Below are 19,618 nucleotides of genomic sequence, written 5' to 3' on the forward strand. Positions count from 1 at the left end.
TTCTGTTTATCAGAACCCAGTGTATCTGTATGGTTACTGTGTGACTCTTACTATTCTCAGTATGCTTTTGCCTGTATAGGTTCCTGATAACTCAAGAAGCACTTTGCTAGCACTACCCATATGTCCTTCCTAAAGGGCCAAGTCATTTTTTTTTCGTGCAAAAAAATTGAATTTTAAACATAAGCACACAAGGTGTAATGATTTCAACACTTCCTACCAAGAACCTCAGCTATGTGGCCTACCAGGTCATACCCAAAACAGGGCCAGGAGCTTCCACCCACCCACCACTTCCGGTCAAGGCATCCTCAGGAGTAATTTCCAGGGGACTATGTGGACTGAAGCAAAAAGTGGGCAAAATGAGAAGCCAAATCCTATAGGAATAACTGTTCTCTCCCTGCTTTTTTGCTAGGTATCTTTCCCCGCTCTCTGATACCCTCTCTCCTGCACCAACAGGCAAGGCTGCAGACAGATCTGTTCTTGAGATCTTAGTAAAAGATTCCCCTCTCCTACTCTATTCATCTCTATTTCCTAGCCAAGGGGGCTGGCATTGTCCAAAGAATCTTCCATGGCCATGTGGTCCGCATGACTATACGCCAAGGCACAGGGAACGCTGTTATCTTCCCACTGAAGTGGTACCTATTTATCTACTCGCATTTGCATGCTTTCACTAGGCTGAGTGGGCAGCAGCTGGGGCAAGTAACGGGAGCTCACTCCATCCTGCGGTGCTCGGGTCTCAAACCTGGGCTGTCAAGCTTTTCAACTGGCAAGCTTAAGGTCTTTAACCACTGATCCATCCCGCCCCCTCCTGAGGTCTTATGTTTTACTTTTTAAAACAAAAAACGGTCTGGAGGCCCCAAAGTCTTGCAAACGTGGGATACAATATGCATTTGGGAGATGCTGCTTCTTTGGGTATGCTAACTGGAAAGCTTGGAGATACAATATGGGGAATAATAATAATAATTAATAATAATAATAATAATAATAATAATAATAATAATAATAATAATAATAATAATAATAATAATGGGTTAGGAAAAGGCTGCTGTACAGAAATCCTATTCTACTACCATCACCAAGGAGATTCCAAATTGCTTTGCTAGAACAAGATCAGGCTGGGAGAAAATCCATGATCCTCGCATCCTTCCATTCATTGCAAAATCAATCCACATTACACTTAGCGCGAGAGTCTTACTGGAGGAAGAAGAGAAAGAAATATACGAGGAAGTGGCTCCTCCCCATTCTAACAGATGCTCCTGCTGTCCCCTCTTTTTTTCAAAATAATCCTTAAACCCGCAAATACGCTCTCTACATGGGGCTGCCCTTGAAGACCACTCGGAGGCTCCAACTGGTACAGAATGCAGCCGCGAGAGTTGTGTTGGGAGTTTCCTGATACTCCCATGTTACACCTCTGCTCCGCGAGCTGCATTGGCTTCCAGTTGTCTTCCAGGTGAGATTCAAGGTGTTGGTAATGACCTACAAAGCCCTACATGGCATGGGTCCGGAACACCTTAGGGAGCACCTGCGGCCGGCATCAACTTCCCTCCGTCCAGTGCGCTCCCACAGAGAGGGCCTCCTCAGGGTGCCACCGGTCAGAGAATGCCAACTGGTGGCCCCCAGGGGGAGGGCGTTCTCTGTGGGTGCGCCGGATTTGTGGAACCGTCTTCCGGTTGAGCTCCGGATGGCGCCCGACCTGCGCTCCTTCCGGCGTGATCTAAAAACTTACCTCTTCGAACAAGCTGGCCTGGCCGGATGGGATGGGGTTGGGTTTTATTAATGTGTTTTAACCTATTTTTTAATGTGTTTTAACTTATTGTAAGAGTTGTGGGCATTTTGTTTAATCTTTTTTAATTTTTGTAATTTGTCTTTCAACATGTACTGCCCTGTTCACCGCCCTGAGTCCTTCGGGAGAAGGGCGGTATACAAATAAAATTAATAAATAAATAAATTAATAAATCCCTTTGGTCTTCTGTATCCCTCGCTTGCGTTACTGTTTGAACTTACTGCTCGCTTTGTGTTTCCAATGAGAGCACCGGGCCTGCCTAGAAGGGTCCCGAAAAGAGGCGAGTAAATAAGAAACCAAAGGAAACGCACGCACGCTACAAGTGCGCTCACGGCAAACATTGTCTGTGCGCGTGCCTTTTTAATGCATCACTGCTTCCAACACTGAAAGACCTCCGTCGTCCGATTCATGTTACAGCATCATTTTGGAAAGGTATTTACACATCTGCAGCCCTCTCCCCGCGGTCCCCTCCCCCTGCCGTAAGGTGGAAAAAAGCATTTACTGCCGCCCCCCCCCCCCCACACACACTGCAAGCCTTATAGCCTTAGGATGGAAGGATGTCAGGAGAAGAGCAATGGCCAGCAGAGAGGAAAATCCCCTGATGTTTTCTGATTGGTTCAAATCCCTGATAAAACAGCCACGGGGGAGACCCAAGGTGGCACTGACATTCACGCCCAGGAGCGCAGCTAAAACCGTTTCATCTGCCGGCGTTCTTGCCGACGCTGTTTCTTCTCGTTGGGCTCTTGACTGGCAGCTGGAGATTCGGCAGTGAGCCAAGGACCCAGAAGGTTAACCCACAGGAGATAGAGTGCTCGCCCTGGAGCCTGCAAGACGGAACAAGAACAGGGATCCTCTTCAAGGCATGCCCCAAGCAAAGTTGCACAGCTGAGAATTAGCAAAAAGCTGGCCGGGCTTTTTAATTGTTAAAGAATTGTACACCCCATTTATCTCTATGAACGATGGGCCTTTGTATCCCATTTTTATTTTTTTTAACTTAGTTAATTTTAATCTGTTTTCCAGGCAGTCTTTGACTTACGACAATTGGACCAGAATCTCTGCAGTCTTCTTGTGACTCCGCCCAATTTTACAATTTTTTTTTTTGGTGCTGTTGTAATTTTTGTGAATCACATGGCTATTAAGTGAACTAGGCTCCCCCAATTGTCAGACGGTGACTGGGAAGGTCACAAATGGAAATCTCATGACCCTGGGATGACACAACTGTCGTAATACATGCCTGCTGCCAAGCGCCAGGGTCACAATTATGTGACAGCAAAAGACGCTGCAAGGTCATAAGTGCAAAGACCACCCAGAAGTTACTTTGCTCAGCACTGTTGTAACTTCCAGTGGTTGTTAAATGAATGGTCATAAATTGAGGACTACCTGTATTCTAATTTCATTAAGGCTGGTATATCCAAAGGAGCCCTTTCTATTAAAAATAGCCACGGTGACGCAGTGGTTAGAATGTAGCATTGCAGGCTGACTCACTGCTCACTGCCCTCAGTTCGATCCTGACTAGCTCAAGGTTGACTCAGCCTCCCATCCTTCCCAGGTTGGTAAAAGGAGGACCCAGATTGTTGGGGACAAATACTCTGACTGTGTAAACTGCTTAGAGAGGGCTGTAAATATGAAGTTGTATATATAGCACTTACATATAGGCCTTGGTGGAGCAGTGGGCTAATGCCTCCTTAAGTAACACCAGCTGCCTGCAATTAGTGCAGGTTCGCATCCCACCAGGCTCAAGGTTGACTCAGCCTTCCATCCTTCCGAGGTAGGTAAAATGAGGACCCAGATTTTTGGGGGTAATAAGCTGACTTTGTAATAATGCCGCTTGGGTGTGTGTGTGTGAAAGCCCTAATAAGCAGGCATATACATAGAATGAAGGCTACTGCTAAGCTTGTAAGCCGCCCTGAGTCTTCGGAGAAGGGTGGGATATAAATGGAATTAAAATAAAAAATAAATAAAAAAAAATATAATAAGTGCTAGTGCTATTGCAGGAACTTGCTCATTATCTAAGAACTAGCACAGGAGCCCCTTTGAAGGTTACATTAGCTAGGAATATGCACATGGGATGCCATGTTCAGGTTTGTTTGGGAAGAGACCATTCAATTTGCAGGTGCCAACTTCAGATAGGCCAACTCCTTTTGGTAAGACCAGCGCAACTGTTAATCATTTCTGCTTAATTATTTTTCTTCCACTGCTTTACTCTTCAGTGAACTATACCTTGTCTCATTTTTCATGATCAAAACCAGGACGGGATTTTTTTTATAATAAAGAAAAATTCTTAAAATAAAACATTTGCAGTTTTTTAGTGGGAATTCCCTACTGTCCCTTACTTCAGCATGACCCAGAAACCTATCTGAACATTTCTCAATCTTTTTTCTCTCTAGGGTGCTAATGGATCGAATACTTCTAATTCTCTTTGCAACCTGAAAAAAAAAGTTACAGCATTACTCAAACACTCTTAAAAAAAAATCTCCTAGAATTTTAACAGTGGGGGAAGATGCTATATCAAGTGGTACTGGCTAAAATTAAATGCAACTGCAAGTGCAGTTTGTCTGGCTTCCACCCAAACAGACTTGATAAGCTGTCGATGTTTATTTATATCCTGCCTTTTATTATTTTTACAAATAACCCAAGGAGGTGAACATATCCAACACAATTCCTCCTCCTATTTTCCCCACAGCAACAACCCTGTGAGTTGGGTTTCATGGCTAAGGCAGGACTTGGAACTTATGGTCTTTTTAGCCTTTGGTATTTTAACCACTAGACCAGGGGTCTTCAAACTCGGCCCTTTTATTTTATTTTTTATTAAAGAGTTTTACAAAAACAAGACTTTACAATATATCCCCAAATCCCCCCCACCCCAAACCCACCCACTTCCCCTCCCCCACTTCCCAGAGCTAAATACAGGATTATAGTTATAATAATCATATTCTAAATAAAAATTATGCATAATATACAATTAACCAAATTCATAATGTGCTTTAACTCCCCTTTAACATAACTAAATACAAAGTACCAATAACAATATCCCTCTAAAATCTACTCATAAGCTAAATGGAACTTTTTAGTCCCATATTTGTTCTGAATATAATCTATCCATCTCCTCCAAACTGAAATATATCTTTCCTGTGAACGATCTTTCAAATAAGCAGAAATCTTAGACATTTCTGCAAGATTCGAAACTTTAAACACCCAGTCTTCTATAGTGGGCAAACTATCCTTCTTCCAATATTGTCCCACCAGTAACCGTGCTGCTGGATTGACTTAACAGCTTTGTGATTAATTTAACAATTGCGGCGAGTCACTCAACAAGTGCAACAGGAAAGGTCATAAAATGGGGCAAAACTCACTCAACAAATGTCTTGCTTAACCACGGGAATTTGGGGCTCTGTTGTGGTCGTAAGTCAAGGACTGCCTATGATCTTAGGATAATGAGTTGTGTTTCTAGATCGGGGTCTTCAAACCTGGCCCTTTGATGACTTGTGGACTTCAGCTCCCAGAATTCCTCAGCCAGGTGCCTGGCTGAGGAATTCTGGGAGTTGAAGTCCACAAGTCATCAAAGGGCCAAGTTTCAAGATCCCTGCACTAGACCAAACCAGCTCCCTGACACAGCTGGAAAGAAGAAGCATGTGCTGCGGACAAATAAGAAAAAGGAACTTACCAAGAGCCAGAAATACCACATATAGAGGGAAAAACAACTGAGCACTTGGACAATGGCAGTAAGCAAAATCATATCCTTCAGATGCCTGAGGGTAGAAAAAAAATGCTGATTTTTATTAGAGCAGAAGTATAAGGTCTCCGTCTCTTCGGCTGTTCTCCAATGTTCCATCTGAGAAAGAAAAAAGGACTGGCTTAAAAAAAAAAAAAGAATGACGGAGGGTCAAACATTTAAGAGTGGGCCTGAACAGGATTGACATGAGTCGAGGGGAGAAGCCTTCCAACTGTCTGGTCCAGATGCTAAGAAATCATGGATTAGCTGCAGAGTTCTGGGTTACTGCGATCCGTTTGGGATTGTAACAATTGGGAGAAAAGAATGCTGAACGAAGTCCTAGGAAGAATGGTTGAAGGACCTGGGAGTGATGGAGGTGGACAAAAGTACAGACAGTCCTCCATTTACAACCACTTGTTCGAAGTTACAAAAAAGAGTTAAAGCCCGTCCTCCAACTTATGACCGCCGCAGCATCCTGACAGTTGCATCAGTAAAATTCGGGCAGTTGGCAACCGGTGTGTATTCACAACCGCTGCAATGTCCCAGGGACATAAGATTGGCATTGGCAACCTTCCCAGCCATCTTTCAAAAAGCAAAGTTTGGGGGTGGTGGGGGAAGCTGGGTTTGCTCAACAACTGCAGTGGCAAAAGGGTCATAAAATCAGCCATGACTTATTTATCAATGGAAATTCTGGTCCCCGTTATGGTCGTAAATGAAGGACTATCTGTACCTGCAGTTGCACAGGAGGCAGAAGCAGACTTAGCAGGTAGAAAATATAGGGATGTTGATCACAACTGAACGTTAGAAGAAATGGTTTAAGTGGTAGAAGATATTCAGCAATGGAAGACACTGCTTTAGGGTTAGGGTTTGCTGACCACCACTCTCTCTCATGCACTCATGAGGTTACCTAGAGTGGTAATGAAACATCTGCAAGAAAACAACCAAGCTCAGCGAACACCAAGAACCCAATTGTTAATACGATTATCCTTCCGTCATCCATTTAATAATCCCCTATTTCTGTGATGTTATTTACCATTCAATTAAAAAAGGTTTGGGGGGGGTCACACACAAGGAGATGCAGGTAGCCCGAGGCACCAGTGTGTCCCTCCACTGGTTGAGGCTATGAAGGAAAACTACATATGCGCTCAGGCAGCAGGATCTGCTCACCTGGACTTAGGTAGTGTAGACACTCACTCTGCCATTCCCTGTTCCATATTCAGATCAATCCCGCCATCAGCGAGGCTGCCGCCCTCTCCAAAAGTAGGCTTTGCCATTGACCTCATTGATTGGTAACTAGCCCCATAGACCATCAAGCTGAACACAAAGGCAACCTAAAAGGAAGATATGAAAATTAGCCAGGAAAAAACAGTAAAAACCCTTCGGAGATACTCGTACTTTGGAGATACTATTTCAGTAAAGTCTGAAGTTTGAAAAGGGCACAAAGGTTTATATTTGGCAAAGATAGGCAGGAACACAGACATATATTGTAGCTGGTGCCATCTTTTTAAGCAGGATTACTGGGCACAACTGGATACAAACACTTCTGTTAAGGATTAAGACAGCTCTAATGGAAGAATGGTTTACTGGTGGTTGTATGTGGAGGCTCCCAAGTTTACAAACATGATACAGAATGTCAGCTGTGTAGGATTAGTGGCACAGAGGGATGGCAGTTGAATATGAATCTCATATTCTCCTAGCCAATATTTTAAACAGATCGATAAAGACTTCTCTCTTTGCAGAAACAAAAAGGAACATTTCTGAATCAACTTTCTTTTCTCCTCCCGATGTGCAACACACATTAACAGTCCCTGACTCAAAAGAAATGACACTCTGATTATATGTAGAACTCACCCAAGTCCAAATGGTAGCTGTTATGTAGAAGATCCCAAGGTTGACAATTCCGTAAATGGCCTGAAACCACAAGGGATATCAAAATAAGAGAGAAAGAGGAACAGACATAGAGCTCTTTGTTTAAAGCCATTTCTCATACTAGGCAACTTTTAAGATGTGTGGACTTCAGTCTCCAACCTCTCTTCCCACTCTGATGAGGTTCTACGTTCTAACTTCCAGCAATGCTGGCCGGGGAATTCTGGGAGATGGTGGCTCGATATAGCTTCCAGCTGCCAAGGTTGACAAACACGGGTCTAAAAGTTTCACTCTAAATCTAAACAGGTAAGTCAACCAAATCAAACTTTTAATTCCACTTTTTACTACGTTCTAACTTCCAGCAATGCTGGCCAGGGAATTCTGGGAGATGGTCGCTCGATATATCTTCCAGCTGCCAAGGTTGACAAGCACGGGTCTAAAAGTTTCACTCTAAATCTAAACAGGTAAGTCAACCAAATCAAACTTTTAATTCCACTTTTTACCTTCAGACAGAGGACCTTGACAGGCTGGGGGCTTGAACTGCAGCTGCTGCTGCCACCCCTGGAGGAAAAGCTACAGCTGCGACGATTTCCTTGACTGCTTCACAATTGCACAGCAGCCAGAAGAGCAGACCTCCTTCCCGGATCAAAAATAACCAGGCGGCTCACCTCCTCCCAGCCCCCCCACCCACCCCCCCACGAGACTCAGCGCCCCACACTCACATTCGCCCCTAAGATGATTCGCAGGTAGAACTTGAGAGTATCCTTGTTTTCTTCAAATATCTGCTTTTTGCCTTTGGTTCCTACCTTTCCTTTAGGCTGCGGAGGGGGGGGGGGAAGAAAAAGCGCATTTATTTTATTTTATTTTTAAAATCAGGGACTGACAGGCATTTTAATTAATTATATTTACAATTTTTAATTTATTTTTAGTTTTTAATTTTAATTTATTGCACAGATGATTTTAATTTTATTTTTATCTGAATTTCGGTACTTATTATATGTTTTGTTGTTAGCCGCCCTGAGTCCTTCGGGAGATAGGGCGGGATATAAATCTCATCAATAAATAAATAAATAAAGACCGCCCGGGCTCGCTCCAGCCTCCCGATGCCCAACTCACCGCCATGGCGACTCCCCGGCCAACTCAACCCAGCGAGACTTCCGGCGCGAGGCCATTTGCGTCACATCGGCGCCGCCGAGAAACGCGCTCCTCGGGGAAAGCCTACAGTTCCCGACAAGTACCGCGCCGTCGCCTTGGGGATCTTGGAACGCGGGGGGGGGAGGAGGAGGAGGCGGAGCTGATGGGCGGGGCGTCGACGGTCGTTGGAGGCGGCGCCACCGCTTCTTTCTCCATCCGTGTCTTTCGCGTCTCTGCTGACCTCTAGCCGGGCTCTCCGGCCGGCCATGGAGACCTGGAGGCTGCCCGTAGAGGTAAGGGCGCCCAAAGGCGCGGATTGCTGCTCCGTGGAGTCCTCCCAGGTTTGCTGAGCACTGTGCTTCGCGCTCAGCCCGTGTGCATGCATCCAGACGTGTCTGCAAACCCGTGTCGGGCGCTAGCTTTTTTTTTTTTTCCGCGGTTGCTCCTTAAGGGTCATAACAGCTGTCTTCCTCCGGGTTAAGATCGCTTTCTCTCTTTGATCTGAGCCCACGTTGCATCATTTGCAGCTACCTACCTTTTGCTTCGATATAAGGGGAAACTTTCTAACGGGTCAAATTCGCAGGGGAGATTGTATGGTCTCCATCACAGCTGCTTTTCATATTCCCTTCCATTTTTGTTTTTTAGTTTCTTTGATCGGAGTGAAATTCTTCCAGTTGTTATTATAGCTTAGATATTTTTTTTAATTATTTTTAATTCCATTTATATCCCGCCCTTCTCCGAAGACTCAGGGCGGCTTACAAGCTTATAGATGTTTACTGCGGCTGGTTCATTTATTCCGTTCTGGCACTGGAAATCCTTTTCAATGAAAGAATCGACCTGTTTGTAAATGAAAATGGACTGATATCGTGTTTAAACAACAGGACAATTGTCACATTCCACAAGGTTCCTGCTTTTTAGGAGTAGGTAACTGGATAACCCAAACCATAGATAGCGTCAGGGTCAAGGAATGAGTGAAGATTGATAACCACATTAATGAAAAAACAGTTTTCTCTCATTGAATTAGTCCATTGGAAACTGTTGTTGCTGTAGGAGTGTGAAAAATCATCATCTACCATTGCGAGGTTTAGCCACGTCCTCTCCTCATGTAACTGAAACTGCTTTTAAAAGAGAAAACCGACTCCAGTCCAGAGCTTCAGACATTTCCTGAAGTGTTTTGTAGAACTCCCCTTGAAATGTTTAATAAACATGTCACTGCGTGTACATAAAAAACCCACCTTTTTCATTTTCCATTTGAGATAACTTGTTACCTTTTGAGCACAAATGCTTTTTAAAAATGTGTCCCTTTTTATTTTAAAACCAACACAGCTAGGATAAAAGCCGCTCCTTGAAAAAGTTGCTTCGCAAAATGATTTTATAGAACCCTTACAAAACACTGTGAAGTTATTTTTTAATGATTCCTTTGTTCAAAGCTTCAGTCTTGATAGCTTCATAAACCATTCATTTAGTTGTTTCTATAATTAATATCAACAAACTTCTGAATCGTTTTACAGCATGGTGCTAAAATAAACCAGATATTGTCTGATTTGGGCATTGCCTGTTGCATGAGCCCAATGATTGTAGCTTGTAAACTGTAGCTTACCGCTTTGTCGTTGTTGTTAGTTGCGAAGTCGTGTCCGACCCATTGCGACCCCATGGTCAACGTTCCTCCAGGCCTTCCTGTCCTCTACCAGCTTACTGCTTACTTTGATTATTTCTCAAAATACTTTTTGATCTTGATGGTGATATCTTATCTGGATTGGGATACTTTGTGGTAAACCCCAAAAGTGGGCACACCATAAAACCTCATCAGCCTCAAACCAGGATGAGATTTTTTTTTCAACCCAGAAAGAACAAACAAGTACTGTAACTAAATTGTTTTCTTTATAGATAGATAGATACTTCTTTGTGCCCACAATGGTTTGTTATTGTGTGGAGCCAATTACAGTGAATCATTTACTGTTTTATAGCTTTATCACATTTGGCTCTTCATAAAAGTCAGCAGCCTCTGGCATTCTATTAGCAAATTAAACCGAAAAAGTGGATAATAAGATTTGTAGAAGACTTCCTTCTTCTAAGCCATGTGGTTTCCCATTATATGAACATCTGAAATTGACATCAGTTTGGCTATATTAAGCCAAAGCAGAAGAGAATCAGATAGTTCCTTTTTCAGCAGAGAGAGTCAAAATGTAGTTGCAAATTAGAGGTGGACTTTACATCAGAAACCATTGCTCTGGACTTTATGGCAATAAATGTTCAAAATGCTTATGTATCTTTGCTTTGGCTCTGAAGACCTCTGTCCAGCAATTCAGTTGGTGTAATTTTAAATTCCGGAAGGAATACAGGTAGTCCTCGATTTACAACAGTTTGTTTAGTGACCATTGAAAGTTACAACGGCACTGGAAAAAAGTTTTTCAAACTTAACGACTGTTGCACCATCCCCACGGTTGCACAATCAGAATTCAGACGCTTGGCAAGTGGTTCATATTTATGATGGCTGCCGTGTCCTGGGGTCATGTGATCCCCTTTTGTGACCTTCTGACAAGCAGATTCAATGGGGAAGCCGGATTTACTTAACAGCTTTGTGATTAATTTAACAATTGCGGTGAGTCACTCAACAAGTGCAACAGGAAAGGTCATAAAATGGGGCAAAACTCACTCAACAAATGTCTTGCTTAACCACGGGAATTTGGGGCCCTGTTGTGGTCGTAAGTCAAGGACTGCCTATGATCTTAGGATAATGAGTTGTGTTTCTAAATCGGGGTCTTCAAACCTGGCCCTTTGATGACTTGTGGACTTCAGCTCCCAGAATTCCTCAGCCAGGTGCCTGGCTGAGGAATTCTGGGAGTTGAAGTCCACAAGTCATCAAAGGGCCAGGTTTGAAGACCCCTGTTCTAGATAGTCAAAATATGGTAAGCCAGGACTACTGTACTGTGACATTCAACTCTTCCATTATTGCAAGTTGAGAATCTAGACACCTGCTCTAGTTCCTAGAATCGCGGGGCTGGAATTAACCTTGAAAGTCTTCTAGTTCAACCTCCCAGCCAAAGCAGGAGTCCTTATACCATCCCAGACAAATGGTTGTCCGGTTGTTGTTTTTTGAAATCTTCCAGCTACGGAGCACACACAGTTCCAGGAGGCAAGCTCTCCCATTGATTAATCGTTCTCAGGAAATTCTTCCTTATTTCCTTCCAGGTAGGATCTCTCTCTGATTAGCATCCACCCATTTGCATCTTGCCCTGCACTTCAGGTGCTTCGGAGAATACGTTGACCTCTTCTTGCCTGGGATAGACCTTTAAGCATTTCTTTACTGTGTCCCAGTGCCAATACTTGTGATTGTCATCCAGACAGGTGTATTCAGTTTTCACTTCGCAAGATCAGGGTGCGAGGTTTTACCAGTCCTTACTCGGTTAATTACGTTCTCTCGTCTCCGCACGGGTCACATTGTGGCGCATAACGAGCAGCTCGAAACGAGGACCAGAAGTCTTAGATGATGTTTTCATCTGATAAATTGTTTCTCCTTCCAGCGGGAACAGCTAAGTTGGCCTCTGCTTTCTCATTTGTAGGTCATCGCTTACATGTTGAGCTTTCTATCTATCTCTGACAGAAAAGAGGCGTCTTTGGTTAGCCGAGCCTGGTATTTTGCAGCCCAAGACTCTCTGCGACAGGTAAAAACTTTGTGGGCCTAAACAAGCTCGCCGACACGTTCTGTTCCTTCAAAAGGCAATCCCCTCTAGGAAAATCTCCCCCCACCCCTTTTTTCCCCTTTTTTTAGGATTGGGCAATTTTTACTGATTTGGGAGCAACATCTCAGCCTCCCAATTTGCCAGGGACGATGTGTAAATATGATATGTTACTGTGGGGGAGATTGGCTCACTTTACTTTAAAGATGGAAATAAGAATGTTTCACTTCTCAGATCTCCTTTTCAAATTCCCCTCTTTAAAAGGAGGGGGATCCCAAAATCATCCCTCTTCTTCTATAAAGTTGTGGCTTCCAAAGCCAAATAGATGTTGGCAACGAATTGGGATAGTGTTTCTCAACCTTGTCCACTTTAAGAGGTGTGGACGTCAGCTCCTAATCATAATAGTAGTAAAGTTGGAAGGGATCTTGGAGGTCATCCAGTCCAACCCCCTGCTCAGGCAGGAAACCCTATACCATTTCAGACAAATGGCTGTCCAATCTCTTCTTAAAAACTTCCAGTGTTGGAGCATTCACCGCTTCTGGAGGCAGGTTGTTCCACTGGTTAATTGTTCTAACTGTCAGGAAGTTTCTCCTTAGTTCCAGGTTGCTTCTCTCCTTGATTAGTTTCCATCCGTTGCTTCTTGTCCTGCCTTGAGGTGCTTTGGAGAATAGCTTGACTCCCTCCTCTTTGTGGCAGCCCCTGAGATATTGGAACACCGCTATCATGTCCCCCCTAGTCCTTCATTAAACTAGACATACCCAATTCCAGCAATCGTTCCTTATATGTTTGAGCCTCCAGTCCCCTGATAGCTGGCTGGGGAATTCTGGGAGTTGAAGTCCACCTATCGTAAAGTGGACAAGGTTGAGAAACACTGAATTAGGAAGTACAGTGTATCAAATTGGCCTTCTTGGAAATACAGGCATCCTTGACTTAACAACCACATTCAGGACTGCAATTTCCATTGTAAATTGCGGCAGTCATAAAATAGAGCCTTGGTGGAACAGTGGGCTAATGTCTCCTTAAGTAACACCAGCTGCCTGCAATTAGTGCAGGTTCGCATCCCACCAGGCTCAAGGTTGACTCATAGAACGCTCAGAACGGAGTTCCGGCACCTTTTCTGGATGGAACCTTGTAGGGTAAGCAAGGCAGGTTGTATGACATGTGTGAGTTCCGGCACCTTTTTCTTTTACCAAAAAAAGCACTGCTGTTGGCCAGTCTGAATAAGGGGTGATTGCTTGGCCCCACTTTCTTCTGACCAAGGGCCAAGAGCTGGGCAGCCGTAAGCAGGGGATGGGCCTCGTCGTGCAATTCCAGGAAGGCGCAGAGAGGAGCCATCGGGCGGAAAGGGGAGGCTAGCCCGCAAAGGCTCCTCAGCTGCTTAATTGCAGCCGGAGAAACAGCTCGGGGCTCGGAAAAAGCGACCCGCGCTTGGCCGGTTCACGTAACCCCCTAAAAGAAAGGCAAGGCATCATCTGCCTTGGTGGAGCAGTGGGCTAATGCCTCCTTAAGTAACACCAGCTGCCTGCAATTAGTGCAGGTTCGAGTCCCACCAGGCTCAAGGTTGACTCAGCCTTCCATCCTTCCGATGTAGGTAAAATGAGAAAGATTGTTGGGGGCAATTAAGCTGACTTTGTAATAATGCCGCTTGGGGTGTGTGTGTGTGAAAGCCCTAATAAGCAGGCATATACATAGAATGAAGGCTATTGCTAAGCACATTGATTTGTGCTTCTTAGATTGTAAGCCGCCCTGAGTCTTCGGAGAAGGGCGGAATATAAATGGGATTAAAATAAATAAATAAATAAATAAAAATGAGTCATCACATGAGCAGACTTGTTTTTACGGCCATTTTTATCACGGTTATTAAGTAAAACCCCATATACGTTAAACAAATCTCACCCTCATTAAATGAATCATGGGGTTGTTGAGTGTAGAATCCGGCTCCCCCAACTGACTTAGCTTGCTGGAAGCCAACCAGGAAGGCGGCAGGTTGTGATCCCATTACCGCAAGACACGGCAACCGTCGGAAATGCGAGCTGCTTGCCAAGCGCCCGATCAGGTGACCGTTAGGGGTGGTGGCGCAACACTTGTAACTTCCAGGATGGGTTGCAAGGTCACTTTTTCCCAGGCCGTCATAACTTGGAACCCGTCATTAAATGAATGGTCGTAATTCGAGGACTGCTTGTTCGTCCTCATGATGGAGCCCGTCTTGCTTCATTTCTAGGAAAATGTCCTCTACAACATCCCAGCTACTTCTGCTTCGCTCAGTACCATCCGGGCCTTGGCCCAAAGGCGCGTATGCAACATCAGGATGGCCAACCTGGACAGTTCGACCACTTCCCGGGATGTCATCAAATACATTGCCAACTACCTGGGCCCCCATCTGCGCAGCCTGTGCCTGAACGGGAGCTGCCTGACCGAAGCCAGCTTTGAGGAGCTCCTTCTGGCTTGCCCCGGCCTCGTGGCCCTGGACCTGAGCGGCTGCAACAGCATCTTCATGCCCGGCACCCTGCTCTCCAAAAGAGAGACTTTATTGCAAGCTCAAGAAGTGCTAGCCAATTTGCGGGAGCTGAATTTGTCCAGCGTCAGGTACTTGTCCGATCTGACTTTCAACCGCCTGACCAGCTGTTGCCCACAGCTGGCCAAGCTGGTCCTGGCCCGCTGCCACCTTACCTTTGAGTTTGACAGCTACAGCGGCTCCCACGACTACAACTCCTCGGCTCTGCTGTCTTTCCGCAACCTCTTGCAGTTTCTCAGCCGGCGAGCCGCTTGCGTCAAGTCTCTGGATTTGAGCAGCACCAATATTAACAGCCAGGCGATGAGGACCTTGGTCCAAGTGGAGAACCTCCAGATGCAGGAATTGGTCTTGCAGGCTTGCCGGGATCTGACCAACGAGTCAGTCAGCATCCTGTGTCAGCACCAGCCTCAACTGACCACGCTGGACCTGAGAGGCTGCTCTGAGCTTTCGGACCGGGCTGGCCTGGCCATCAGCTCCCGGCTTCTAGCTCTTCGTTGCCTGCGCCTCGGGAAGCTCCCGCGATTGACCGATGCCGGCTTCCAGGGAATGTCGCACCTGAAGCATCTCCAGAGCTTGGACGTGTCTGAATGCAGTCTGGTGAGCTGCAGTGAGTTCGTGAAAGCTTTTGGCTCTAGCGCAAGACCTCCCAAGCTAAAATCCTTGAACGTTGCCTTTTGTTCATTACTAAGGGTAAGTTCTGCAATGGTTTTTTTTTTAACTGATTTCTTTTAGACCAGCAATACCATTCAGCAACTGGTTCACAGGCTGTGCTACAGCACAATGAGTTGGTTTGGGTTTAGCTTAACATCCTGTTAAGCTGTGTTCACTAAACTATGGTTAAATTCCTTGGCTTAATGCAATCCAGGACCATCACTGTGCCCTCAATTTCAATCCTAAGTCATGATAGGCGTAAAGCCGGTCCTCACAGTGTGCACGGTTTTGTGGCCATTTTTGTGGCAGCCATCAAGTGAACATGGGATCACCTTAAGCAAACCATCTTCTGTGGGCTGTATCTTGCTGAAAACTGGAAGTAAACACTAGTTTCTGAAGGGGGAAAAAAAGACGTAAATTGAGGCCCTGTGAACATGGGGAGTGTGGTTACTAACAGCAGGGTGAATGTGGAGAGATGCAGAGCCTGGCCCGTCTGTTGGTATGTTGGCTACTACTAGAAAAATGTACCGATAATGACTTATTTTTGACCAACAACAAAGCCAGGGAGGTGTGGCTCCATTCTGGCAGTTTGAAGTTGGATCTAGACACGGAAGAAGAAGAATAACTGCGGGGTAGGACAAGGGGGAAGACGTTGGAGTTTCAGATTCAAGTCTTGAAAGTCCCTTTGCTGGAATCCCATCATGACTTTGACCAACTCCTAAGTGACTGGTTGTAAGTCAAGGATTACCTGTGTGTGAATCTTCCCAGCTTGAGGCAGAAATTCACCCAGAGTCATGTCCTCTCTGAAGCCCGTGGGAAGTTTAAGTGAATACGAACCCAACGGTGGTCTTCTTCTCCTTCTCCTCCTCCTCCTCCTCCTCCTTCTTCTTTTTCTGCAGGATAGCACAGTGCTCTCTCTGGCTGGAGCTCTAAGCAAGAGCCTTCGGGTTTTGGATCTATCGTCTTGCGTGTCGCTTTCTAACCGAAGCATCCAAGCCATCACTTCCAGTCTTTTACACTTGACTGTCCTCCGCTTGGCCTGGTGTAAAGAACTGACCGACTGGGGTTTGCTGGGGATCGAGGAGCCCAGAGAGGATTGTGAATGCGCCAAAGAGGTGAGAGAACGGCAGTCATAGAAACACACAATCATAGAGTCATAGGGCTGGAAGGGACCCTGGGGGACTTCTAGTCCAACCCCCTACCCAAGGCAGGAGACCTCAGATCATCCCAGACAAATAGACGTCCAGTCTCTTCTTCAACACCTCCAGCGATGGAGCTCCCACGGCTTCTGGAGGCACGCTGATCCATTGATCCGTTGTTCTCATTGTCACATCATAAACACACTTTTTTTTTCTGTAATGGCCGAGCTTATTTTTGGGTGGTGAACACTTGTTCTGGTAGCACAAGCCCCTACAATGTTTACAAACACTTGAGGAAAAGAGCTGGGCTTCGCGGTGACGGTGGGAAAGTTACCACGCGAGGAGAGGTTGAAATAGCCGCAGGAGTGGCCTGCAAAGCCACCAATTCCCTTTTTTGGTATTTTGGAGGCCTAGCATCAGTGCTCCTGTACCATACTCCAACGTGGTCCTTTCCCGGATGTCCGCTAGCTCCATGGACTTTCACTTTCACTCCCCCAGCCAACAGAGCACCCCCGAGTGGCGTCCACCTTGCCTTCTAAGCAACCTCAGAAAGGTTTGGTCTGCTTTTACCCATCCTTCCGACTTGCTTTGACAGAAAGATGCTGGCCCAAAGTTCAGCAGGAACTTTGGCAATATGGGGTTTTTCCTGCCCCCTCCCCAGGATCTGGAGCAGGACAAGATGATGGTCGTTAACCTCAACCAACAGAAGGCCCAAGAGCAGTGCCAAACCCCTTTGAACGCCTTGACCCGTCTGCAGGAGTTGGACCTGACGGCCTGTGGGAAGCTGACGGACACGAGCATAGCCCAGGTAAGAGGCTTCCTGGGGTGGGGAAAACAGCTATTGGGACTAACTGCTTTGCTAAATGGACCAGCAGATACGATCTTCTCCCTGGCCAATGTTCCTGTGAAGTGAAGTTGCATTCTCCCGTTTGGGGGCAGCCCAAACACCATTGGAGGGACATCTAAAATGACCTCTTATGAAGTAGAATTATTGGTCCATCTAGCAAATATTATGTTTTCCTTGGTTCCGTGTAAAGCCTCAAAAGAACTCCAGGCTTGGAAGCAGCACATAGGTTGCATATCCTTGCTGTAAACTAAATAACATAGATTTTCTTGGGGTTTGGCTCCAGGTGTTTTTAAATTGTTCAGCTGGTCAGGGATTGTTAACATTCTTCACAGAAAGGAAGCGTTCTGGCACCGGGATTGATGCAAAACCTACTCAGTTAAACATTTCTAAAGAAGCATGGCGGGCTGGGAATTCTGGGAGTTGGAAGTCCACTCATCTTAAAGTTGCCAAAGTTAAGAAACGTTGCCCTAGCACAGAGGTGTCAAACTCGCAAGGTCACGTGAGGTGTCGTGACGTATCGTGACTTTTTTTCCATTGCCGGCAATGGGGTGGGCACAGTTTCACCATGACGCACCCGGCTGGCGGGCCGGCAGTTTGACACCCCTGTTCTAGCAGGTCAGGGTGACAAATCACACCCTATAACCTTCCTCTTTATAGGCTTGGTGTGCTTTTTCTCTCTGCCAGCCTGATTTACACCTTGCACCTCATGCGGGATTTGGCCCTGCCCTTCCTTTCCAGGTTATTAGCTTCCCAGATCTTCGCTACCTCTCCCTCAGCCTCGTGCCCAACATCACCGACACTAGCCTCCTCGCTATTGCGCGCAACTGCCGGAGCTTGGAGCACCTTTCGCTGAGCCACTGCACAAACCTGACAGATAGAGGCTTTGCCGAGGCAGCTGGATCCTTGTGCAGGTTGCAGCATCTCATTCTTTCTGGCTGCAACCAGCTGACGCCCAGGTAAGTGAGTGTAGTTTGCAAGAGATGGGTTACCTGAATGCCTTGGGGCGTCACCTGTGGTCTAAAGGCTTCTCAGTTGACCTTGGAAAACTCTTTAGAACATGCTGGCTGAGGAATTCTGGGAGTTGAAGTCCACAAGTCATAAAAGAGCCAAGTTTGAAGACCCCTGCCTTAGAAGCTCTTCCCCCCTGCAAAGGGCCCTGTCCGTTTTATAGCATTGCTCCAGCTACTACAAGTCCCAGGTCCCTCTCCCTAACCACGTTACCCATCCCTGAGCACCAGGAGGTTGCCCACACCCTCCCTGCAAAGGAGATGGGGGTGGCAAGGCTACTGCAGAGCTTTCCTTGAGGAGGTGGGTGGACCAAAGAGACCAACAGCAACTGGAATATATCTCTTTCTAGGACCCTGAAGTCTGTTGGTCAGGGGTGCCAGCTGCTGAAGTCCCTTGATGTCTCCATGTGCAGCAAAATCAACATGTCCGACGTTGAACGCTTCCAGTCGCAGCTACCCCCTCAAAGCCAGACCAGCATCCAGTCACGGTTTGTGGGTGGAGCAGATCTCTCCATCACCCTTTGAGGAACCCTTGTGGGCAGTTGTGAGCCTAGACTACTTGATTAACCTTTCTCCATCCCAGTGGGAAGACAGGAAGTCCTCTTGGACATCCTTGATGCCCTCATGCCCGCAGGGTGAAATGAATTGCACTCTTATGGCCGCATAAGCCCCATCAAGGAAGCAGCTTATCTTCCATGATAGCGGGGACAGACTGCCTTCCAGGAGTTACTGAGTGAGACCAGCAATTTCAGGATGGATGTTATTTATTTGCTCCAGGAGTTTGGACCCAGGTAAGTCCCAGCAGTGCTGGGAGTGGCATCCCAACAAGACAGCAGGATAAGTCTTGTTAGTCATGCCAGTTTCAACATAGCCGGGCACGAGCACTTTTCTGTCCTCTAAAGGCTGTGAATGCCCTCTACACGACTTAGCTGCCAATCTTTTAGAGTCCCTTTGTCAATTTTAAAGGAAACCTGCATTTGCTTCTGCTTTCAAGGTCTGCCCTGTTCCCTGATATCAGGCATCCCTGGACTGTTTGGACACAGCGAGATGTCCCAGTGACTTCTTGTGAACAGGGTGAAAAAGCAACTTTTCCAATAGCATCCACCTCTTCTTTCTAAGCCTGTGACTCAAGTTTGTGTACCCATGGAGGGGTGGGTGTCCGACCTAAAACAGGGGGTACAAATAAAAAGACTGCCATCTTATCCATGCTTTAGAGTTTGGGGCCAAGGACAAAGCAAGCTATTAAACCCAACTCTTGGCCAAGAGTTACACATTTGATTTCGCTCC

General features: G+C 46.0%; 3 protein-coding genes across 4 annotated transcripts in view; 2 read left to right on the top strand and 1 right to left on the bottom strand.

Moving 5' to 3' along the window:
• Positions 1–19,618, top strand: part of PDP2 (pyruvate dehydrogenase phosphatase catalytic subunit 2) — a 259,441-nt gene that overhangs the window by 147,800 nt on the left and 92,023 nt on the right. The gene's annotated exons all lie outside the window — the stretch shown is intronic.
• Positions 1,405–8,546, bottom strand: TMEM208 (transmembrane protein 208). Its single transcript, XM_083370914.1, has 6 exons — positions 8,475–8,546; positions 8,081–8,176; positions 7,344–7,403; positions 6,687–6,823; positions 5,445–5,529; positions 1,405–2,604 (listed from the first exon to the last, which is right to left on the bottom strand). Exons 1-6 carry the CDS (start codon positions 8,478–8,480, stop codon positions 2,467–2,469), a joined length of 522 nt encoding a protein of 173 aa, XP_083227040.1. The 5' UTR covers positions 8,481–8,546; the 3' UTR covers positions 1,405–2,466.
• Positions 8,759–19,533, top strand: LOC310644924 (uncharacterized protein; the record flags this gene model as incomplete). The annotated part of the gene is made up of 7 exons (XM_083370260.1): positions 8,759–8,785; positions 12,056–12,157; positions 14,394–15,377; positions 16,238–16,453; positions 17,139–17,285; positions 18,063–18,280; positions 18,682–19,533. The coding sequence occupies 7 exons, from the start codon at positions 8,759–8,761 to the stop codon at positions 18,854–18,856; spliced, it is 1,869 nt and encodes a 622-aa protein (XP_083226386.1). The 3' UTR covers positions 18,857–19,533.

The sequence above is a fragment of the Vipera ursinii genome, assembly GCF_947247035.1.
Source record: "Vipera ursinii genome assembly, chromosome: 10".
Taxonomy (NCBI): domain Eukaryota; kingdom Metazoa; phylum Chordata; class Lepidosauria; order Squamata; family Viperidae; genus Vipera; species Vipera ursinii.